This window comes from Vidua chalybeata (assembly GCF_026979565.1).
Source record: "Vidua chalybeata isolate OUT-0048 chromosome 35 unlocalized genomic scaffold, bVidCha1 merged haplotype SUPER_35_unloc_3, whole genome shotgun sequence".
Classification (NCBI taxonomy): Eukaryota; Metazoa; Chordata; class Aves; order Passeriformes; family Viduidae; genus Vidua; species Vidua chalybeata.
In genome coordinates, this window is record NW_026530298.1 from 22,422 (window position 1) to 46,959 (window position 24,538).

The 24,538-nt window shown below is 58.6% G+C and overlaps 1 protein-coding gene across 1 annotated transcript in view; it reads left to right on the forward strand.

Annotated features, from left to right (window-relative positions):
• Window positions 1–24,538, forward strand: part of LOC128782687 (spectrin beta chain, non-erythrocytic 4-like) — a 37,053-nt gene that overhangs the window by 2,032 nt on the left and 10,483 nt on the right. The window contains 23 exon segments of the mRNA XM_053933145.1: window positions 1,150–1,301; window positions 3,038–3,211; window positions 3,299–3,390; window positions 3,473–3,553; window positions 3,651–3,766; window positions 4,025–4,137; window positions 5,969–6,156; window positions 7,080–7,197; window positions 7,277–7,435; window positions 8,085–8,387; window positions 8,463–8,613; window positions 9,189–10,059; window positions 10,142–10,279; window positions 10,661–11,417; window positions 12,414–12,616; window positions 14,057–14,147; window positions 17,799–17,948; window positions 19,106–19,369; window positions 20,743–20,967; window positions 22,061–22,150; window positions 22,244–22,522; window positions 23,497–23,627; window positions 23,714–23,918. Of these exon segments, the coding sequence (XP_053789120.1) occupies window positions 1,150–1,301; window positions 3,038–3,211; window positions 3,299–3,390; window positions 3,473–3,553; window positions 3,651–3,766; window positions 4,025–4,137; window positions 5,969–6,156; window positions 7,080–7,197; window positions 7,277–7,435; window positions 8,085–8,387; window positions 8,463–8,613; window positions 9,189–10,059; window positions 10,142–10,279; window positions 10,661–11,417; window positions 12,414–12,616; window positions 14,057–14,147; window positions 17,799–17,948; window positions 19,106–19,369; window positions 20,743–20,967; window positions 22,061–22,150; window positions 22,244–22,522; window positions 23,497–23,627; window positions 23,714–23,918 (5,051 nt within the window).

Genomic DNA, 24,538 nt, shown 5'->3' on the forward strand with positions numbered 1-24,538 from the left:
GGGTGGATTTGGGGTGGATTTGGGTGGATTTGGGGTGGATTTGGGGTGGATTTGGGGTCTCAGGGTGGATTTGGGGTGGATTTGGGGTGGATTTGGGGTCTCAGGATGGATTTGGGGTGGATTTGGGGTGGATTTGGGGTCTCAGGATGGATTTGGGGAGGATTTGGGGTCGCAGGATGGATTTGGGGTGGATTTGGGGTGGTTTGGGGGTCTCTGGGTGGTTTTGGGGTGGATTTGGGGTGGATTTGGGGTCTCAGGGTGGATTTGGGGTGGGTTTGGGGTCTCAGGGTGGATTTGGGGTGGATTTGGGGTCTCTGGGTGGTTTTGGGGTGGATTTGGGGTGGATTTGGGGTCTCAGGTTGGATTTGGGGTGGATTTGGGGTGGATTTGGGGTCTCCGGGTGGATTTGGGGTGGATTTGGGGTCTCAGGATGGATTTGGGGAGGATTTGGGGTGGTTTTGGGGTTTCAGGTGGACTTGGGGTGGTTTTGGGGTGGATTTGGGGTGGATTTGGGGTCTCAGGATGGATTTGGGGTGGATTTGGGGTGGATTTGGGGTGGATTTGGGGTCTCCGGGTGGATTTGGGGTGGATTTGGGGTCTCAGGATGGTTTTGAGGTGGTTTTGGGGTCTCAGGGTGAATTTGGGGTGGATTTGGGGTGGATTTGGGGTCTCAGGATGGATTTGGGGTGGATTTGGGGTGGATTTGGGGTCTCCGGGTGGATTTGGGGTGGATTTGGGGTCTCAGGATGGTTTTGAGGTGGTTTTGGGGTCTCAGGGTGGATTTGGGATGGATTTGGGGTGGATTTGGGGTGGATTTGGGGTCTCAGGGTGGATTTGGGGTGGATTTGGGGTCTCAGGGTGGATTTGGGGTGGATTTGGGGTCTCAGGGTGAATTTGGGGTGACCTTGATGTCCCCTGGACGAGCAGGACATGGTGGAGGAGAAGACCTTCCTCAAGTGGTTGAACGCCCACCTGGAGGCTCCTGAGTCCCATGGGGGTCTCCGGGTGGATTTGGGGTCTCAGGATGGATTTGGGGTGGATTTGGGGTGGATTTGGGGTCTCAGGGTGGATTTGGGGTGGTTTTGGGGTGGATTTGGGGTCTCAGGGTGGATTTGGGGTGGTTTTGGGGTGACCTCGATGTCCCTCCAGACGAGCGGGACGCGGTGCAGAAGAAGACCTTCACCAAGTGGGTGAACGCCCACCTGGCGCGCGCCGCCTGCCGCGTCGGCGACCTCTACTCGGACCTGCGCGACGGCTTCGTGCTCACGCGGCTGCTCGAGGTGCTCTCGGGGGAGACCCTGGTGAGGAGACCCACGTGGCGTCTTCATCGTCATCGCTGTCATCGCTGTCGTCTTCTACTGTCGTCGTTGCCATGAGTGGTGCATCGTCGTCGTCATCATCATCATCATTCTCCATCACCTTCATCATCATTGTCATCGCTGTCATCGTCATCATCATCATCGTCATCTTCTACTGTCGTCACTGCCATGAGTGGTGCATCGTCATTATCATCATCATCATCATCATCATTCTCCATCACCTTCATGGTCATTGTCATCGTTGTCATCATCGTCATCATCATCATCGCCATCTTCTACTGTCATCACTGCCATGAGTGGTGCATCATCATCATCATCATCATCATCATCATTATTCTCCATCACCTTCATCATCATCATCATTCTCCATCACCTCATCGTCATTGTCATTGTTGTCATCATCATCATCATCATCATTGTCATCATCGTAATCATCATTGTCATCTTCTATTGTCGTCATTGCCATGAGTGGTGCATCATCATCATCATCATTCTCCATCACCTTCATCGTCATTGTAATCATCGTCATCATCGTCATCATCCTCACGCTCTACCATTATCATCATCACCATCGTTGTCACAAGCAGCATCATTGTCGTCGTCGTTCTCTACTGTCATTGTCATCATAAGTGACATCATCATCGTTCTCTATCTTCATCATCATCATCATCGTCATCATTCTCTATCAGCTTCATCGTTACATCGTCATCGTCATCATCGTCATTTCCGTGAGCGGCATCATTGTCATTGTCATTCTCTCTTGTCATCATCATCATCGTCATAACCATCATTTTGTCAACATCGTTGTCGTCATCATCATCATCATCATCAACAGCATGAGTGGCATCTTCACTGTCATCATCATCACCGTTCTCTACCATCATCGTCATCATCTTCATCATCATCTCCATGAGCATCATCATGAGTGTCGTTATCATCATCACCACCAGCATTGGCATCATCATCTCCATGACTCATTATGAGGATCATCGTCATCATCATGTCCATGACCGTCATCATGAGGATCATCATCATCATCATGATCATCATCATGAGGATCATCATCATCTCCATGACCATGATCATGAGGATCATCATCATCATCTCCATGACTCATTATGAGGATCATAATCATCATCATCTCCATGACCATGATCATGAGGATCATCATCATCATCATCTCCATGACTGTCGTCATGAGGATCATCATCGTCATCATCATCATCGTCATCATCTCCATGACTGTCATTATGAAGATCATCATCATCTATCATCACCATCATCATCGTGATTGTCGCCATTGCCATGAGCAGCATCGTTGTCTTCATGAGCATCATCATCACCACCACCATCATCATCATCACCACCGCCACCATCATCATCATCACCACCGCCACCATCATCATCACCACCGCCACCATCATCATCATCACCACCGCCACCATCATCATCATCACCACCGCCACCATCATCATCACCACCGCCACCATCATCATCATCACCACCACCATCATCATCATCACCATGAGCAGCACCCCCAGTTTGGGCGGAACTGGGATCTCCTCACCATCCCCAGCTCCCACCATCACCAGTTTGGGTGGAACTGGGATCTCCTCACCATCCCCAGCTCCCACCATCACCAGTTTGGGACTGGTTCTGGTGGGGTGGGGTGGGGTGGCAGGACCCTCTCCAAGCCAGAGGTCCACGTGTCCCCCCAGCCCAAGCCGACGCGGGGCCGGATGCGGATCCACTCCCTGGAGAACGTCGACAAGGCCCTGCAGTTCCTCAAGGAGCAGCGCGTCCACCTGGAGAACGTCGGCTCCCACGACATCGTGGACGGCAACCACCGCCTGACCCTCGGCCTCATCTGGACCATCATCCTCCGCTTCCAGGTGCCACCAGGGTCCTCTCCGTGTCCATGTCCCCACCTTGTCCCTCCTCCTCCACCCCCAGGTGTCTCCTGACCGTTCCTCCCCCAGATCCAGGTGATCAAGATCAAGACCGAGGACAACCGGGAGACGCGCTCGGCCAAGGACGCGCTGCTGCTCTGGTGCCAGATGAAGACGGCGGGGTGAGGACCTGAGGTGGTGGCATGGACCACCCCCCGCCCAGGAGGTCTGGTGACCCCTGGTGACCCCCGGTGTCCTCCACAGCTACCCTGAGGTCAACATCCAGAACTTCACCACCAGCTGGAGGGACGGCCTGGCCTTCAACGCCCTCATCCACAGGCACCGGTCAGCGCCGGCGGGGTGGACACGGGGGGGACCTCCTGGATGTTGGGGTGACCTCTGAGGGTGGAGGGTCGAGGTGACCATGTCCACCCCACCCCAGGCCGGATCTCATCGACTTCCACAAGCTGACCAAGTCCAACGCCACCTACAACCTCCAGCAGGCCTTCAACACGGCCGAGCAGCACCTGGGGCTCAGCAAGCTGCTGGACCCCGAGGGTACGGACGGGGCCTGTCCATCCGTCCATCTGTCCACCTGTCCACCTGTCCATCTCTCCGGCCACGTGGGGTGGGGTCATCTCCACCGTCCGGTTTTCCACCTCCGCGCGCTTTTTTTTTTTTTTTTTTGGGAGTGAGGTTTTTTTTTCTGGGAAGGGTCAAGGTTGAGGGATCAGCCCGGCGTTGGTGGGACCATCCCTGGTGGTCCTGGGGTGGAGGTTCGGGGGGGGGCGGTCCTGACCTTCTGCCCCCCACCAGATGTCAACATGGAGGACCCCGATGAGAAGTCCATCATCACCTACGTGGTGTCCTTCTACCACTACTTCTCCAAGATGAAGGCGCTGGCGGTGGAGGGGAAGCGCATCGGGAAGGTGGGGCTTGACCCGAGTCCTGCGGGTCTCCATCCCCAGTTCCAGGAGGTGTCCACCCCTTGGTCCACTCCATTGTCCATGGATGTCCCATCCCTTTCTCCATCCCTCTGTCCATCCCTCTGTCCATCCCTTGTCCATCCCTTGTCCATCTCTTGTCCATCCCTTTGTCCATCTCTTGTCGATCCCTTGTCCATCCCTTTGTCCATCCCTTTGTCCATCCCTTTGTCCATCCCTCTGTCCATCCCTCTGTCCATCCCTTGTCCATCCCTTGTCCATCTCTTGTCCATCCCTTTGTCCATCTCTTGTCGATCCCTTGTCCATCCCTTTGTCCATCCCTTTGTCCATCCCTTTGTCCATCCCTCTGTCCATCCCTTGTCCATCCCTTGTCCATCCCTTTGTCCATCCCTTTGTCCATCCCTTTGTCCACCCCTCTGTCCATCTCTTGTCCACCCCTTTGTCCATCCCTCTGTCCATCCCTTGTCCATCCCTTTGTCCATCCCTTTGTCCATCCCTTTGTCCACCCCTTTGTCCATCTCTTGTCCATCCCTCTGTCCATCCCTTTATCCATCCTTTGTCCACCCCTTGGTCCCCCCCATTGTCCATGGATGTCCCATCCCTTTCTCCATCCCTCTGTCCATCCCTCTGTCCATCCCTTGTCCATCTCTTGTCCATCCCTTGTCCATCTCTTGTCCATCCCTTTGTCCATCCCTTGTCCATCCCTTGTCCATCCCTCTGTCCATCCCTCTGTCCATCCCTCTGTCCATCCCTTTGTCCATCCCTCTGTCCATCCCTCTGTCCATCCCTCTGTCCATCCCTTTGTCCATCCCTCTGTCCATCCCGTTGTCCATCCTTTGTCCATCCCGTTGTCCATCCTTTGTCCACCCCTCTGTCCATCTCTTGTCCACCCCTTTGTCCATCCCTCTGTCCATCCCTCTGTCCATCCCTTTGTCCATCCCTTTATCCATCCCTTTATCCATCCTTTGTCCACCCCTTGGTCCACCCCATTGTCCATGGATGTCCCATCCCTTTCTCCATCCCTCTGTCCATCCCTCTGTCCATCCCGTTGTCCATCCCTTTGTCCCTCCCTCTGTCCATCCCTCTGTCCATCCCTTTGTCCATCTCTTGTCCATCCCTCTGTCCACCCCTTTTTCCATCCCTCTGTCCAGCCCTTTGTCCATCCCTCTGTCCAGCCCTTTGTCCATCCCTCTGTCCATCCCTTTGTCCATCCCTTTTTCCATCCCTCTGTCCATCCCTCTGTCCATCCCTCTGTCCATCCCTTTGTCCATCCCTTTGTCCATCCCTTTTTCCATCCCTTTGTCCATCCCTTTTTCCATCCCTCTGTCCATCCCTCTGTCCATCCCTCTGTCCATCCCTCTGTCCATCTCTTGTCCATCCCTTGTACATCCCTTTGTCCATCCCTTGTCCATCCCTTGTCCATCCCTTGTCCATCCCTTGTCCATCCCTCTGTCCATCCCTTTTTCCATCCCTCTGTCCATCCCTCTGTCCATCTCTTGTCCATCCCTTGTCCATCCCTTGTACATCCCTCTGTCCATCCCTTTGTCCATCCCTCTGTCCATCCCTTTGTCCATCCCTTGTCCATCCCTGTGTCCATCCCTCTGTCCATCCCTTTGTCCATCCCTTGTACATCCCTCTGTCCATCCCTTTGTCCATCCCTCTGTCCATCCCTTTTTCCATCCCTCTGTCCATCCCTTTGTCCATCCCTCTGTCCATCTGTCCACCTGGCCGGACCCTGGTGACCTCTCCAGCCCCGGGTGGCTCTCGGTGGGGGGGGTTCCTTCAGGACCTCCAAGCCCACCCCAAACCCCACCAGGTGCTGGACCAGGTGATGGAGATCGCGGCCATCACGGCGCGCTACGAGGCGCTGGCGGCCGAGCTGCTGGCCTGGATCCACCACACCGTCACCATCATCACCAACCAGAAGTTCGCCAACTCGCTGACCGGCGTCCAGCAGCAGCTCCAGGCCTTCACCGCCTTCTGCACCCTGGAGAAACCTGTCAAGTGAGGACCTCCTGCTGGGCTGGTGGTGGGCTGGGACCTCACCCTGCTGCTGGTGGCGGTGGTGGAGATGAGCAGGTCCCAGTTCAACCCAAACTGGGGGTGGTGGGACATGAGAGGTGGTGGTGGTGGTGGTCATGGTCATGGTGGTGGTGGAGATGAGCAGGTTCCAGTTCAACCCAAAGTGTAAGCGGTGGGACATGAGAGGTGGTGGTGGTCATGGTCATGGTCATGGTGGTGGTGGAGATGAGCAGGTTCCAGTTCAACCCAAACTGGGGGCAGTGGGACATGAGTGGTGGTGGTGGTCATGGTCATGGTCATGGTGGTGGTGGAGAGGTCCCAGTTCAACCCAAAGTGTAGGCGGTGGGACATGAGTGGTGGTGGTGGTCATGGTCATGGTGATGGTGGTGGTGGAGAGGTCCCAGTTCAACCCAAACTGGAGGCAGTGGGACATGAGTGGTGGTGGTGGTCATGGTCATGGTGATGGTGGTGGTGGAGAGGTCCCAGTTCAACCCAAACTGGGGGCAGTGGGACATGAGTGGTGGTGGTGGTGGTGGTCATGGTCATGGTTGTGGTGGTGGAGAGGTCCCAGTTCAACCCAAACTGGGGGCGGTGGCACATGGGTGGTGGTGGTGGTGGTGGTCATGGTGATGGTGGTGGTGGAGAGGTCCCAGTTCAACCCAAACTGGTGGTGGATGGGACCTGAGGGGTCGTGAGGAGGTCCCACCTCATGGTGGTGGCGATGAGGAGGTCCCAGTTTGACCCAAACTGGTGGCAGTGGGACCTGGAGGGTGGTGATGGTGGTGGTGAGGTCCCACCTCATGGTGGTGGCGATGAGGAGGTCCCAGTTTGACCCAAACTGGTGGCAGTGGGACCTGGAGGGTGGTGGTGGTGACAGGGACCTCCCCACCGGTGCCACCCGCCAGGTTCCAGGAGAAGGGGAACCTCGAGGTGCTGCTCTTCACCATCCAGAGCAAACTCCGGGCCACCAACCGCAAGCTCTACGTGCCCAGCGAGGGCAAGAGCATCTCCGACATCAACAAGGTGAGGACGTGGAGATGGAGTCCCACCACCCCGGTGGGGTTGGGGACCCGCCGTGACCGGCCCGTGTCCCACCCACCAGGCCTGGACCTGCCTGGAGAAGGCGGAGCACGAGCGGGAGGTGGCCTTGAGGAACGAGCTGATCCGGCAGGAGAAGCTGGAGCTGCTGGCCCAGCGCTTCGACCACAAGGCCATCATGAGGGAGACGTGGCTCAACGAGAACCAGCGCCTGGTCTCGCAGGTGGGGTGGGCTGGGAGGGGTCATGGGGGACCTTCAGCGTGGGGTGGGACAATCCGTGGGTGGGGTGGGGGTGAGGAGCGCAGTGTTGGGTGGTGGGACCTCGTTGGGGATGGTGGGAGCTCATTGGAGTTCCTCCTTGAATGGGGGCGGGGATGGTTGGACATCTTTGATCTCCTCTTTGACCATGGAGAGGGCGTTAGACCTTTTTGACCTCCTCATTGACCATGGAGAGGTGGTGGGACCTCATTGACCATGGAGAGGTGATGGGACCTCATTGACCATGGAGAGGTGATGGGACCTCCTTAACCAGGGAAGGGGTGGTTGGACCTCATTGGGTTTCTTGACCATGGAGAGGGGGTTGGACCTCCTTGATTATGGTGGACTGGTGGGACCTCCTTGACCACGGAGAGGGGGTTGGACCTCATTGATTATGGTGGACTGGTGGGACCTCCTTGACCACGGAGAGGGGGTTGGACCTCATTGGCCTCCTCATTGACCATGGAGGACTGGTGGGACCTCCTTGACCACGGAGAGGGGGTTGGACCTCACTGGCCTCCTCTTGACCACAGAGGGCTGGTGGTACCTCCTCAACCTCCTCCTTGACCGCTGAGGACCCCAGCCCACCCCGCTCCATCTCCCTCCCCTTCAGGACAACTTCGGCTACGACCTGCCGGCGGTGGAGGCGGCCATGAAGAAGCACGAGGCCATCGAGGCCGACATCTCCTCGTACCAGGAGCGCATCCAGGTGGTGGTGGAGCTGGCCCTGGAGATGGAGTCCGAGGGCTACTACGACACGCGGCGCATCGGCGCCCAGAAGGACAACATCCTGCGCCAGTGGGCGCTGCTGACCGAGCTGGTCCGCGCCCGCCGCGCCCGCCTCGAGCAGAACCTGGCCCTCCAGAAGATCTTCCAGGAGATGGTCTACATGATCGACTGGATGGAGGAGATGCAGGTGGGGGCGGAGGAGATTCGGGCGGCGCGGCGAAATTCCGGCGGCGCCGGATGACGCGGTTTGGTTCTCCTCCAGGTTCTTCTGGTCTCCAAGGATTTGGGGAAGCATCTGCTGGAGGTTGAGGACCTCCTGCAGAAGCACGGGCTGCTGGAGGCCGACATCTCGGCCCAGACCGAGCGCGTCCAGGCCCTCAACGCCGCCGCGCTCAAGTTCTCCGAGCTGGAGGGTAACGGGGGCCACCAGGGCGGGTGACCAGGGGAGGGGGAAGGGCCCCTTGGGAAGGGCCAACCATGGTCTTGATGGACCATGGAAGGGTCAACCAAGGTCTTGACGGACCATGGAAGGGTCAGCCAAGGTCTTGACGGACCATGGAAGGGTCAGCCAAGGTCTTGACGGACCATGGAAGGGTCAGCCAAGGTCTTGATGGACCATGGAAGGGTCAACCAAGGTCTTGACGGACCATGGAAGGGTCAGCCAAGGTTTTGGTGGGCTATGGAAAGGTCAACCCAAGGTCCTGGTGGGCCATGGGAGGGTCAACCCAAGGTCCTGGTGGGCCATGGGAGGGTCAACCCAAGGTCTTGGTGGACCGGAGAAGGGTCAACCCAAGGTCTTGGTGGGTCACCTCCAAGAGTCCCCATAGAACCCATGAGCTTGGAAAAGCCCTCTGAGATCTTTGAGTCCCACCTGGGACCAGAGCCCAGCGTGCCGCGTCCGGTCCTTCCTTGGACACCCTTGTGGCCGGTGACCCCACCACGTCCTGGACACCCCCTGGCACCATCTAAGCCCCTTCTCCTGGCCCAGGCTACCAACCCTGCGACCCCCAGATCATCTGCAACCGCGTCAACCACGTCCAGACGTGCCTGGAGGAGCTGGAGGAGCTGGCGGCCAAGAGGAGGAAGGAGCTGGAGGACTCCCGCCAGCTCTGGACCTTCTTCCAGGAGATGGAGGAGGCCGAGGCCTGGATCCGCGAGAAGGAGAAGATCCTGGCCGCCAAGAGCTGCGGCCGCGACCTCAGCAGCGTCGTGACCTTGACCAACAAACACAAGACCATGCTGGGCGAGCTGGGCAACCGCCGGGCGCTGCTGCACCAGACCATGAAGAAAGGCGAGAAGATCCTGGCCAAGAAGTCCTTCAGCTCCGTGGGCATCCAGGAGAAGATGCGAGAAGTCTGCTTGCGGTGGAAGAAGCTGGAGGAGGTCACGGGGCTCCACCAGCAGCGCTTGGAGGACGCCCTGAACTTCTTCCAGTTCAGCGCCGAGACGGACGACCTGGTGGCCTGGCTGCAGGACACGTACCGCATCGTGTCCAGCGACGACTTCGGCCACGACGACTACTCCAGCCAGGCCCTCCTGCGCAAGCATCGCGCCGTGGTGGACGAGGTGGAGAAGCACCGCGCCGCCGTCCTGTCCCTCCGCAAGCAGCTGGCTCTCCTGGCCCCCGACCACCGGCAGGGCGTGGACGTCCAGATCCGCGTGGTGGAGGTGGAGCAGCTCTACGGCGAGGTGGCCGAGGTGGCCGTGCTGAGGACGCAGTGGCTGCAGGACGCGCTGGCCGTCTACCGCATGTTCAGCGAGGTCCACGCCTGCGAGGTGTGGGTGGACGAGAAGGAGCAGTGGTTGGAGAAGATGGAGGTGCCCGAGGAGCTGGATGAGGTCGAGGTGGTCCAGCACAGGTGGGGCGGGGTGGGATCGGGGTGGGGCCGGACGTTGAGGTGTCTCGTGCCGTGGTGGACCTGCCCGTGTCCGTCTGCTCAGGTTCGAGAGCCTGGACCAGGAGATGAACAGCGTCATGGGGCGCATCCTGGACGTCAACCAGGTGGTGCAGCAGCTGGTGGATGGTGGCCACCCCAGCTCAGATGAGGTCCGGTCCTGCCAGGACCACCTCAACAGCCGGTACGGGTGTTGGGGGGACCCAAGGTGGACCTTGACCTTCTTGGGGTCTCTTTGGCGGGGCTGCCTGGAGACCCCCAGCCTGTGGTTCTCCGGTGGTGGGACATCCCCATGGGGTCCATCTCTCCAGGACCATGGTCCAAGCCCATCCTGGGGCTCCTGAAATGAGTCTCAACCATCCTGAGGTCTCCTTGGTGGGGTGAACTTTGTGTGGGGCTGCCTGGAGACCCCCAACCTGTGGTTCTCCGGTGGTGGGACGTCCCCATGGGGTCCATCTCTCCAGGCCACCATTCCCAGCCTGTCCCAAGGGTTGCTGCTGATCCTGGTGGGCCCCGTCCCAGCTCGGGGGGGGGGGTCTCACCCCTCTTCTGTCCCCATCTCCAGCTGGAACCGGGTGGTGGAGCTGGTGGAGAACAAGAAGAGCCAGCTCAGCTCCGTGCTGAAGATCCAGAACTTCCTCCTGGAGTGCAGCGAGATGAAGGCGCAGGTGCGGGAGAAGAGGAAAGCCATCGAGGCCACCCAGTCCGGCGGCAGCGACCTGGGCGGGGTCCTGGCCCTGCAGCGCCGCTTGTCCACCATGGAGGCCGCCCTGGTGGTCCTGGAGCCACGGCTGGTGGAGCTCCAGCAGGAGGGCGAGGCCTTGGCTGCCGCCCACCCCGGCCGCGCCCTGGAGATCCTGCTGCCCTTCGAGGAGATCGGCGAGGAGTGGGACAACCTCAAGCGGGCCCTCCAAGGTTGCGAGGACACCTTGACCGTGGCCGGCCGTCTCCAGCAGTTCATCCAGGACCTGGACAACTTCTTGGGGTGGTTGGTGAAGACCCAAGCGGCCGTGGGCTCCGAGGAGGTCCCCGACAGCTTGGCCGAGGCCGAGAGGCTGCTGAACGTCCACGTGGCCCTCAAGGAGGAGATCAACGGCTACGAGGAGGACTACGCCAAGATCCAGGCGGCCAGCGAGCTGCTGGCCCTGGAGGAGATGGAGGTGCCCCACCTGTCCCTCCAGCAGTGGCTGCAGAAGTTGGACGCGGGCTGGGGGAAGCTCCTGCAGAGCTGGGAGATGAGGAGGGAGGTCCTGGTGCAGTCCCACGTCTTCCACCTCTTCCTGCGCGACGTGCAGCAGTGCCAGAACAGCCTCTACAACCAGGTCTGGGAGGAGGTGGTGGGAAAGGGCTGGGAGAAGGTCCTGGGGTGATGGAGATGATGGATGGGTGGTGGGAAGGACTGGGAGAAGGTCCTGGGGTGATGGAGATGATGGATGGGTGGTGAGGACGTGGGTGGGAGAAAGTGATGGAGATGATGGATGGGTGGTGGGGATGATGGGTGGGAGAAGGTCCTGGGGTGATGGAGATGATGGATGGGTGATGGGGACGTGGGTGGGAGAAGGTGATGGAGATGATGGATGGGTGGTGGGGACGTGGGTGGGAGAAGGTCCTGGGGTGATGGAGATGATGGATGGGTGATGGGGACGTGGGTGGGAGAAGGTGATGGAGATGATGGATGGGTGAGGACGATGGGTGGGAGAAGGTCTGGGGTGATGGAGATGATGGCATGGGTGGTGGGAAAGGGCTGGGAGAAGGTCCTGGGGTGATGGAGATGATGGATGGGTGGTGGGGATGTGGGTGGGAGAAGGTGATGGAGATGATGGATGGGTGGTGGGGATGATGGGTGGGAGAAGGTCCTGGGGTGATGGAGATGATGGATGGGTGGTGGGGATGTGGGTGGGAGAAGGTCCTGGGGTGATGAAGATGGGTGGAAGAACATTTTGAATGGTGGGAATGGTTTGTAGAAGGTCTTGAGTGCTGGATTTGGGTGGGAGCAGCTCCTGCTTGATGGATTTGGGTGGTAGAAGGTCCTGCTTGATGGATTTGGGTGGTAGAAGGTCCTGCTTGATGGATTTGGGTGGTAGAAGGTCCTGCTTGATGGATTTGGGTGGTAGAAGGTCCTACTTGATGGATTTGGGTGGTAGAAGGTCCTACTTGATGGATTTGGGTGGTAGAAGGTCCTGCTTGATGGATTTGGGTGGAAGAAGGTCCTACTTGATGGATTTGGGTGGGAGCGGCTCCTGGTGGAGCTCCTGTGGCATTGAGGTGACCACCCCAAGGGCAGGGCAGAGGTCACCACCCCCACCAAACCCTCCCAGGAGACCACCCTGGCCCACGCCGAGCTGCCGGACACGGTGGAAGGGGTGACCAAGGCGCTGAAGAAGCACAAGGACTTCACCACCACGCTGGAGCTGAACCTGCAGAAGGTCCAGCTGGTCCTGCAGGCCGGCGAGAGCCTCCGGCGCCAGCGCAACCTCCACAGCGACCGCGTGGCCGAGGCCATGGAGGGGCTCCGGGCCAAGTAGGTGCCCACCGTGGAGACCCCCGACCCACCGGGAGAACCCCGGAGCCACCAGCAGCTCCCAGGAACCCGAAACTCCACCCAGAACCCCAAAATTCCATCCAGGACCCCAAAAACTCCACCCAGGACCCCAAAATTCCATCCAGGACCCAAAAATTCCACCCAGGACCCCAAAGCACCATGCAGAACTCCAAAATTCCATCCAGGACCCAAAAACTCCACCCAGGACCCCAAAATTCCATCCAGGACCCAAAAACTCCACCCAGGACCCCAAAATTCCATCCAGGACCCAAAAACTCCACCCAGGACCCCAAAGCACCATGCAGAACTCCAAAATTCCATCCAGGACCTCAGAAGTCCATCCAGGACCCCAGAACTCCACCCAGAATCCACCACTAGCACCCAGGAGCCACCAGCAGCTCCCAGATCCCCAAAACTCCATCCAGGACCTCAAAATTCCACCCAGATCCCCAAAACTCCACCCAGGACCCATCAAAACCACCCAGGAACCCAAAACTCAATTCAGGAACCCAAAACTCCACCCAGGACCCCCAAAACCCCACCCAGATCCTCAGAACCCCAAAAATCCACCCAGGAACCTAAAACTCAATCCAGGACCCCAAAACTCCACCCAGGACCCCCAAAACCCCACCCAGATCCTCAAAACTCAATCCAGGAACCCAAAATTCCATCCAGGATCCCAAAACGCCACCCAGGAACCCAAAATTCCATCCAGGACCCCCAAAACACCACCCAGATCCTCAGAACCCCAAAAATCCACCCAGGAACCCAAAACTCAATCCAGGAACCCAAAACCCCACCCAGGACCCCAAAACCCCACCCAGGAACCCAAAACTCAATCCAGGAACCCAAAATTCCATCCAGGACCCCCAAAACACCACCCAGACCCCCAAAACACCACCCAGACCCCAAAAATCCACCCAGGAACCCAAAACTCCACCCAGGACCCCCCAAACCCCACCCAAGACCCCAAAACCCCACCCAGGAACCCAAAACTCCACTCAGACCCCCAAAACCCCACCCAGAACACCAAAACCCCACCCAGGAACCCAAAACCCCACCCAGGAACCCAAAACTCAATCCAGGAACCCAAAACATCATCCAGGACCCCAAAACTCCACCCAGGACCCCCCAAACCCCACCCAAGACCCCAAAACCCCACCCAGGAACCCAAAACTCTACCCAGGAACCCAAAACATCATCCAGGACCCCAAAATTCCATCAAGGACCCCAAAATTCCACCCAGGACCCCCCAGGAGCAAGGATGGATCTGGATTTGCTGGTGGATCCCAGATGGAGCCTGGTGCCTCAGTTTCCCCTTTGAGGGGAGGTTCAGGGGTTAATCAGGAGTTAATTAAGAGTTAATTAGGGGTTAATTAGAGGTTAATTAGGGGGTCCCCCCCACCCCAACCCCCGCAGGAGCCAACGCAACCATCAGCTGGCCCAGGAGTGGACGCGGCGGCTCCAGGACCACCTCGAGCTCCAGAGGTTCCTCCAGGACTGCCGCGAGGTCAGGCCCGGCCTCCTGAGACCCCCCCTCAAAAAAAAATCTGAGACCCCCACCCCAAAATTCTCCATGGTTTGGGGTGGGCTCCAGCTTCTCCTGCAGGTGTGGGGGGTGGGGTGGTCAGACCCCCCTTGGTGTCACCTCCGGTGTCACCTCCTGGTGCGTGGTGGGCTCCAGCTCAGGTCACCGGTGAGTTTCGGGGTGGGGGACCCCAAAAATGTCCCCCAGAGTTGGGCCAGGGGGTCCCCAAGACCCCACAGAGGTTCCTCAGCATCTCGGGGGGCTTCACCGGTGGCCAGGGTGGGACCTTCTGTGGTCCATCCTCAGCGGTGGCAAGGTTGGTGAGACCCAAACTTGTCCCCACCACGGATTTTGGGGGTCCCCCGAGACCTTCAGGGGTCTCCAAGACCCTGAGAATCCCTCAAGATGTTCCTCAGCATCTCGGGGGGCTTCACCAGTGGCCAGGGTGGGACCTTCTGTGGTCCATCCCAGGAGATGGCTCAGCCCCAGAGATGTTCCCCATGGATTTGGGGTGGATTTTGGGGTGGTTTGAGGTGATTTGGAGTGGATTTGGGGTGGATTTTGGGGTGGATTTTGGGGTGGTTTGAGGTGAATTTGGGGTAGATTTGAAGCGGATTTTGGGGTGGATTTTTGAGGTGTTTTTTGGGGTGGTTTGAGGTGGATTTTGGGGTGCTTTGAGGTGATTTGAGGTGGATTTTAAGGTGGTTTTTGGGGTGATTTGGGGTAGATTTGAAGTGGATTTTGAGGTGGTTTTTGAGGTGGTTTGAGGTGGATTTGGGGTGGTTTGAGGTGGATTTTGGAGTGGATTTGGGGTGGTTTGGGGTGGTTTTTGGGGTGGATTTTAAGGTGGTTTTTGCAGTGGTTTGGGGTAGATTTGAAGCGGATTTTGGGGTGGGTTTTAAGGCGGTTTTTGGGGTGGTTTTTGGGGTGGTTTGAGGTGGATTTTGGAGTGGATTTGGGGTGGTTTGAGATTAGTTTGGGGGAGATTTGAAGTGGATTTTGGGGTGGATTTTGAGGTGGTTTGAGGTGATTTGGGGTGGTTTGGGGTGGATTTTTGGGGTGGTTTGAGGTGAATTTGGGGTAGATTTGGAGTGGATTTGGGGTGGATTTTGAGGTGGTTTTTGGGGTGGTTTGGGGTGGATTTGGGGTGGATTTGAAGGTGGTTTTTGGGGTGGTTTGAGATTAATTTGGGGTAGACTTGAAGTGGATTTTGGGGTGGGTTTTAAGGTGTTTTTTGGGGTGGTTTGGGGTAGATTTGAAGTGGATTTTGAGGTGGATTTTGGAGTGGATTTGGGGTGGTTTGGGGTGGATTTTGAGGTGGATTTGGGGTGGATTTTGGAGTGAATTTGGGGTGGATTCTGGGATGGATTTGAGGTGGTTTGGGGTGGATTCTGGGATAAATTTGGGGTGGATTTGAGATGGTTTGAGGTGGATTTGGGGAGGATTTTGGGTAGATTTTAGGTGGATTTGGGGTGGATTCTGGGGCGGTTTTGAGGTGGTTTGGGGTGGATTTTGGGTGGATTTTGGGGTGGATTTTGAGGTGGATTTTGGGGTGGATTTTGAAGTGGATTTTGGGGTGGATTTTGAGGTGGATTTTGGGGTGGATTTTGAGGTGATTTGGGGTGGGTTTTGAGGTGGATTTCAGGGTGCATTTTGAGGTGGATTTGTGGTGTTTTTGCCGTGGATTTGGGGCAGTTTTGAGGTGGTTTGGGGTGGATTTTGGGTTTGATTCTGAGCTGTTTTGGGGTGGATTTTAGGGTGCATTTTTGGGTTTTTTTTGGGGTTTTTTTGGCTGGTTTGTTGTGGATTTTGGGGTGGATTTGGGGTGGTTTGGGGTGGATTTTTGGGGTGGATTTGAGGTGGTTTGGGGAGGATTTTGGGGTGGATTTCGGGTGGTTTGAGGAGGATTTTGGGGTGGTCTGGGGTGGATTTTTGGGGTGGATTTGAGGTGGTTTGTTGTGGATTTTGGGGTGCATTTGAGGTGGTTTGGGGAGGAATTTTGGGGTGGATTTGGGGTGGTTTGGGGAGAATTTTGGGGTGGATTTTGGGGTGGATTTGAGGTGGTTTGGGATGGATTTGGGGTGGATTTTGGGGTGGATTTGGAGTGAGTTTGGGGAGGATTTTGGGGTGGATTTGAGGTGGTTTGGGATGGATTTGGGGGTGCATTTGAGGTGGTTTGGGGAGGATTTTGGGGTGGATTTGGGGTGGTGTGGGGTGGATTTTTGGGGTGGTTTGGGGAGGATTTTGGGGTGGATTTTGGGGTGGATTTGGGGTGATTTGGGGTGGATTTGGGGTGATTTGGGGTGGTTTGGGGTGGATTTTTGGGGTGGTTTGGGGAGGATTTTGGGGAGGATTTTGCAGGTGGATTTGGGGTGGATTTGAGGTGGATTTGGGGTGGTTTGAGGTTTAATCCGGGTTGGATTACGAGGGTTGATTTTGGGGTGTTTTTTTTCCGGGGTGGATTTTGGGGCGTCTCGGCCTCGGCGCGGCTTCTCCCCCCGCTCCGGGGATTTTTGGCCGGATCTCCTCGGGCTCATCCGGCGCTCGCGCTCCGCCCGGGATCTGCTGCATCACGGCCGGGGAGCCGGCGCCGGCCTCTTCATCCTCAGCCTCCTCATCCTCCTCACCCTCCTCTGCCTCCTCCCGCAGCCTCCGGAGCCTTCCTCTTCCTCCTTCTCCATCCTCTTCATCCTCCTGCTCCATCCTCATCCCCCCCCCTCTCCATCATCTCCATCCTCCTCCTCCTCCTCCCCCCCCCCTCCATCTTCATCCCCCTCCTCCTCCATCCCCCTCCTCCTCCACCATCCTCATCCTCACCCCCTCCCCCGACCCTTCCGACCCCAAATCCGCCGCTTTTTGGGAAAAAGGGGGAGGGGGCTCCTCGCGCCCTTTCCGCTTTTTTTTTTTTTTTGAAGGGGGGGGGGGGCTCGGCTATTTTTGGGATTTTTTTGGGGGATTATTTTGGGCTCCCCTCCGCTGTTTTTTTGGGATTATTTTGGGGCTCCCCTCCCCGTTTTTTTAAATTTTTTTGGGGGAAAATCGGCGTTGGGGGGGGGGTGTTCCTCTCCCCCTTTCCCCTCCGCTTTTTTGGGGTGGATTTTTTTTGAGCCAAAAAAAGACCAAAAAGAAGGAGGGGGGGGGGGGGTTGTTCCTCCCGCTATTTTTTTGTTGCTTGGGAGAGGAATTTTTTTTTTTTTTTTTAAAGACTTGGCGTCCCCTTCCGATTTTTTTATTATTATTATTATTATTATTTTTTGAGTAAAAAGACGGGGTTCTCCTGATTTTTTTTTTTTTTTTTCTTTTTGGGTGGCGAAAAAAGGGGAGAGTCCGCCCTCTTTATTTCGGGTGGTGGGGAGAGAAATATTTAAATATTTTTCTTTTTTTTTTTTTTTTTTTTTTTTTTTTTTTTAATTTTTAATAAAAAGAGCGGAAGATCCGATTTTTTTTTTTTTTTATTTTATTTTTGGGGGGGGGGGGGTCGGAAATTTTTTTTTTTTTAATTTTTTTTTTTTTTTTTGGGGGGGGGGGGGGATAAAAGGTGGTGGTGGGGGGGGGGTCGACCACCACCCCCCCCCCCCCCCGCCTCCAGCCCTGGCCCGGCGGGGGGGCGCTGAGCCGCCCCTCCCCCCGCAGCTGGATGGCTGGATCCGCGACAAGGCGCTGATGGCGGGGGACCCCTCGCGGGACCCCCCCCCCCGGGACCCCCCCAAGCCCTGGCTGCAGCACCCCGCCTTCCTGGCCGAGCTGGCGCAGAACCGCGAGTGGCTCCAGAGGATCGAGAAGGTTCCGTGCGGGGGGGGAGGGGGGGGTGGTGGTGGTGGGGGAGGGGAGGAGGGGGAGGGGGGAGTGGGGGTTGCGGGTGGTGCTGCCCCCCCCCCCCCCCCCCCCCCCCCCCCCCCCCCCCCGCGCGCGCGCGCGTTGCTGCAGCCCCCGCCTCCCCCCCCCCCCCCCCCCAAAAAAAAAAAAAAACCTAAATTTTGGTTGCGTCGCTCGGAGCTGCGGCCACCGACGGTGTCACCCCCCCCCCCCCCACCCCCACCCCGTGTCCCCTCCTCTTGTCACCCCCCCGGGGTGTCCCCCCCCCACCCCAAAATGCCCCCCCCCGTGTGTCCCCCCAAAACCTCCCCATTGACCCCCCGGTGTCCCCCCCAGCCCAAACTGCCCCCCCCATGTGTCCCCCCAAAACCTCCCCATTGACCCCCCCTGTGTCCCCTCCTCTTGTCACCCCCACCGAGTGTCCCCCCCCACCCCAAACTCCCCCAGGTGTCCCTCCAAAACCTTGTCCCCTCCTCCTGTCACCCCCCCTCGAGTGTCCCCTCCTGTGCCCCCCCACCCGTGTCACCCCCCTGGGGTGTCCCCCCCCCCCCCAATCCCAAACTCCCCCAGGTGTCCCCCCCCCAAAACCTCCCCATTGATCCCCCCCCGTGTCCCCCCCACCACCCCAACTCCTTGTGATGAATTTTGGGGTCCCACCTTGAACCCCAAACCCAACTCCAGAAGGTGAGGAGCTGCCCCAACATCTCCCCCACCTTTCATGATGAATTTTGGGGTCCCACCTTGCTCCCAAACCCAACTCCAGGAGGTGAAGATCTCCCCCAACATCTCCCCACCACCCCAACTCCTTGTGATGAATTTTGGGGTCCCACCTTGAACCCCAAACCCGACTCCAGAAGGTGAAGATCTCCCCCAACATCTCCCCATCACCCCAACTCTCATGATGAATTTTGGGGTCCCACCTTGCCCCCAAACCCAACTCCAGGAGGTGAAGATCTCCCCCAACATCTCCCCACCACCCCAACTCCTTGTGATGAATTTTGGGGTCCCACCTTGAACCCCAAACCCAACTCCAGGAGGTGAAGATCTCCCCCAACATCTCCCCACCACCCCAACTCCTTGTGATGAATTTTGGGGTCCCACCTTGAACCCCAAACCCCTCCCAGGAAGGTGAGGAGCTGGTGCAGGCCAAGCCGGAGCTGAGCGGGGCCGTGCGGCGGCAGCTGGAGGAGCTGAGGAGATGCTGGCAGGAGCTGGAGACCACGAGCCAGGCCCGGAGCCGGCGCCTGGCCGAGGCCGCGGCCGCCGAGCGCCTGGCGCGGAGCTACGCCGACATGGAGGCGCGGCTGGGCCGGCTGGAGGAGCAGCTGGAGACCGTGGGCAGCGGCGCCGACCTCCGCAGCGTCAGCCGCCAGCTCAAGAGGCTGCAGGTGGGGCTGGGGGACCCCAGGCCTTGGGGGGACACCAGGCCTTGGGGGGACACCAGGCCTTGGGGGGACACCAGGTGTTGGGGGGACACCAGGTGTTGGGGGACATGAGGTTTTGGGGGGACACCAGGTGTTGGGGGGACATGAGGTTTTGGGGAGACATGAGGTTTTGGGGGGACACCAGGTGTTGGGGGGACATGAGGTTTTGGGGGGGACATGAGGTTTTGGGGGGACACCAGGTGCTGGTGGGACACCAGGTGTTGGGGGATGAGGTGTTGGGGGACACCAGGTGTTGGGGGACACGAGGTTTTGGGGGGACACCAGGCCTTGGGGGACACCAGGTGTTGGGGGATGAGGTGTTGGGGGACACCAGGCCTTGGGGGACACCAGGCCTTGGGGGACACGAGGTTTTGGGGGGACACCAGGCCTTGGGGGGACACCAGGTGTTGGGGGACATGAGGTGTTGGGGGACACCAGATGTTGGTGGGACAACAGGTCTTAGGGGGACACCAGGTGTTGGGGGGACATGAGATGTTGGGGGACACCAGGTGCTGGTGGGACACCAGGTGTTGGGGGATGAGGTGTTGGGGGACACCAGGCCTTGGGGGACACCAGGCCTTGGGGGGACACCAAGCCTTGGGGGACACCAGGTGTTGGGGGGACACCAGGTGTTGGGGGGACATGAGGTGTTGGGGGGACATGAGGTGTTGGGGGGACACCAGGCCTTGGGGGGACACCAGGTGTTGGGGGACATGAGGTGTTGGGGGACACCAGGTGTTGGGGGGACACCAGGCCTTGGGGGGACACCAGGTGTTGGGGGGGACACAAGAGTTTGGGGGGACACTATGGTGGGACACCACATCATGGCGGGGACATCAGGTTACGGAGGGACACAGGTTATGGTGGACACCAAATTATGGGGCCACCAAATTATGGGGGGTGACAGCAGCTTATGGTGGACACCAAATTATGGGGGAGTGACCGCAGGTTATGGTGGACACCAAATTATGGGGCCACCACATTATGGGGAGTGACACCAGGTTATGGTGGACACCAGGTTATGGTGGACACCAAATTATGGGGCCACCACATTATGGGGAGTGACAGCAGCTTATGGTGGACACCAAATTATGGGGGGGGGTGACACCAGGTTATGGTGGACACCAAATTATGGGGGGTGACAGCAGATTATGGTGGACACCAGATTATGGTGGACACCAAATTATGGGAGGTGACAGCAGGTTATGGTGGACACCGAATTATGGGGCCACCACATAACGGGGCCACGACATTTTTTTGGTGGAACGCTCCACGTTTGGTGCTGGAGGTCCCATCACGGCCACCCTCCTGAGCCCGTGTCCCCGCCGCGTCCCCAGACGATGGAGTCGCAGGTGGAGGAGTGGTACAAGGAGGTGGGCGAGCTGCAGGCGCAGGCGGCGGCGCTGCCGGCGCAGGCGGCCGGGCGGGACGCGGTGGGCGAGCGGCAGAGCGCGGTGGGGACGCGCATCGTGCGCCTCATCGAGCCCCTCAAGGAGCGCCGGAGGATCCTGCTGGCCTCCAAGGAGGTCCATCAGGTCAGCCATGAGCTGGAGGACGAGGTGGTGAGTATCGGCGTGGGGTGGGGTTGGGGTGGAGATGGGATGGGCACGGAGATGGAGGTGGAGATCGGGGTGAAGATGGAGATGGGATGGAGTTGGAGATGAATGGGGTGGAGATGGAGATGATGGAGATGATGGAGATGGGATGGAGGTGAAGATGGAGATGGGATGGAGTTGGAGATGAATGGGGTGGAGATGGAGATGGAAATGGAGATGGGATGGAGGTGAAGATGGAGATGGGATGGAGTTGGAGATGAATGGGGTGGAGATGGAGATGACGGAGATGAAGATGGAGATGGGATGGAGTTGGAGATGAATGGGGTGGAGATGGAGATGACGGAGATGAAGATGGAGATGGGATGGAGTTGGAGATGAATGGGGTGGAGATGGAGATGGGATGAAGATGGAGATGGGATGGAGTTTGAGATGAATGGGGTGGAGATGGAGATGATGGAGATGGATGGGGATGAAGATGGAGATGGGATGGAATTTGAGATGAATGGGGTGGAGATGGAGGTGGGGATGGAGATGAAGATGGAGATGGAGAGGGAGATGGGGATGGGATGGAGATGAGGATGGAGATGGAAATGAGGATGGGATGGAGATGGAAAGGGGGTGGAAATAGGGATGCAGATGGGGATGGAGATGGAAATGGGGATGGAGGTGGGGATGGAGATGAGATGGAGATGGGATGGAGATGGGGATGGAGATGAGGATGGGATGGAGATGGGGATGGAGATGAGATGGAGATGGGATGGAGATGGGGATGGAGATGAGGATGGGATGGAGATGGGGATGGGATGGAGATGGGGATGGGATGGAGATGGGGATGGGATGGAAATGGGGGTGGGATGGAGATGGGGATGGGATGGAGATGGGGATGGGATGGAGATGGGGATGGGATGGAGATGGGGATGGGATGGAGATGGGGATGGGATGGAAATGGGGATGGGATGGAGATGGGGATGGGATGGAGATGGGGATGGGATGGAGATGGGGATGGGATGGAGATGGGGATGGGATGGAGGTGAACACAAAAACCGGGATGAGGTGGGATGGGGGACAGCGATGACACCGACGCCCACCCCTGTCCCAGATGTGGGTCCAGGACCGCCTGCCCTTGGCCATGCTGAAGGACCACGGCACCAACCTCCAGACCGTCCAACAGTTCATCAAGAAGAACCAGGTCAGCGCCCACGCCGCCGTTGGAGCCCGGGGTGGGGACGCCCCACCCTGAGCCCTCCACCCACCTCCATCCCACCCCACCCCACCCCTGCAGAACCTGCGCCGGGAGATCCAGGTGCACCGGCCCCGCGTGGACGAGGTGCTGGAACGCGCCGCCGCCGTCGCCTCCATCAAGAGCCCCGAGGCCGAGGGCGTGCGGTGCCTCCTGGAGCGGCTGGGGACCATGTGGGCGGAGCTGCAGGAGCAGACGGAGCGCCGGCAGCAGGCCCTGGATGCCACCTACCAGCTGGAGCAGTACTACTTCGACGTGGCCGAGGTGGAGTCGTGGCTGGGAGAGCAGGAGCTGCTCCTGATGAATGAGGAGAAGGGGAAGGTGCCGTTCAGAGGGCTGGGGTTGGAGGGGTTGGGTTGGGTTGGGTCAACTTGGTTGGTTGGATTGGGTGAATTGGAGGGGTTGGGTTGGGTTGGTTTTAGCTGGGTTTCTTGGCTTGGGGGGTTGGGTGGTAGGGTTGGGTTGGATTGGTTTCACTGGTTGGGTTGGGTTGGTTGGTCGGGTTGGTGGCACCGGTTGGGATGGATTGGTTTCACTGGTTGGGTTGGGTTGGTTGGTCGGGTTGGTGGCACTGTGTTGGGTTGGGTTGGCTTGGTTGGTCGGGTTGGTGGCACTGTGTTGGGTTGGGTTGGGTTGGTTGGTTGGGTTCGTTGCACTGGTTGGGTTGGGTTGGTTGGATTGGTTGCACTGGTTGGGTTGGGTTGGTTGGTCAGGTTGGTTGCACCAGCTGGGTTGGGTCGGTTGGTTGGGTTCGTTTCACTGGTTGGGTTGGGTTGGTTGGTCGGGTTGGTTTCACTGGTTGGGTTGGGTTGGTTGGTCGGGTTGGTTTCACTGGTTGGGTTGGGTTGGTTTCACTGGTTGGGTTGGGTTGGTTGGTTGGGTTGGTTTCACTGGTTGGGTTGGGTTGGTTTCACTGGTTGGGTTGGGTTGGTTTCACTGGTTGGGTTGGGTTGGTTGGTTGGGTTCGTTTCACTGGTTGGGTTGGGTTGGTTTCACTGGTTGGGTTGGGTTGGTTGGTTGGTGGCACTGGTTGGGTTGGGTCGGTTGGTTGGGTTCGTTTCACTGGTTGGGTTGGGTTGGTTTCACTGGTTGGGTTGGTTGGTTGGGTTGGTTGCACTGGTTGGGTTGGGTTGGTTGGTCGGGTTGGTGGCACTGGTTGGGTTTTTTGGCTTGGTCGGTTGATTAGGTTGGGTTCAGTTGCGTTGCTTGAGTTGGTTGACTGCACCGGTTGAGTTGGGTCGCGTTGAGCGCTGCTGCCAACCCTCAAGACCCTCCCCCACCCCACCCCACCCCAGGACGAGCAGAGCACCCTCCAGCTCCTCAAGAAGCACCTCCTCACCGAGCAAACCATCGAGAACTACGAGGAGACCATCGCCCAGCTCTCCCGCCAGTGCCGCGCCCTCCTGGAGCTCGGCCACCCCCAGAGGTCCGCCCACCCCCCGCCCGCCCCCGGCCCCCCCCGGGCGCCGCCGCGGCGCCGCCGGGGCTGACGGGCGCCGTGTCCTTGCCCAGCGAACAGGTCAGCAGGCGGCAGTCGCAGGTTGACCGGCTGTACGTGTCTCTGAAGGACCTGGTGGAGGAGCGCAAGGTCAAGCTGGAGCAGCAGTACTGGCTCTACCAGCTCAACCGCGAGGTGGACGAGCTGGAGCACTGGATCGCCGAGAAGGAGGTGGTGGCCGGCTCGCCCGAGCTCGGGCAGGACTTCGAGCACGTCACGGTGAGGACGGAAGGGTGGACGCGGCCGGGGGCGGGCTGGGGTGGGTTTGGTGCCGCGCTTGAGGGCGGTGGAGAAGTTGGTGGGGCTTGCGGGGGAGGTTCTGACCTGTGGTGCCGTCGGGAGGGTTCTGGGGAGCTTCCCTGAGCTCTGACAGGGGTCCTGGCACGTTCCTGGTGGCCCTGGCACGTTCCTGGTGGTCCTGGCACCTCCTGGTGGCCTTGGCACGTTCCTGGTGGTCCTGGCACCTCCTGGTGGCCTTGGCACGTTCCTGGTGGTCCTGGCACCTCCTGGTGGCCTTGGCACGTTCCTGGTGGTCCTGGCCATCCCCTCTGTCCCCTGGCTGGAGGTCCTGGCACCTCCTGGTGGCCCTGGCACCTCCTGGTGGCCCTGGCACGTTCCTGGAGGTCCTGGCCATCCCCTCTGTCCCCTGGCTGGAGGTCCTGGCACCTCCTGGTGGCCTTGGCACGTTCCTGGTGGTCCTGGCCATCTACTCTGTCCCCTGGCTGGTGGTCCTGGCACCTTCCTGGTCCTGGCCATCCCCTGTGTCCCCTGGCTGGAGGTCCTGCCACCATCCCTGCCCCATCCTGGTGGTCCTGGCACCTCCTGGTGGCCCTGGCACG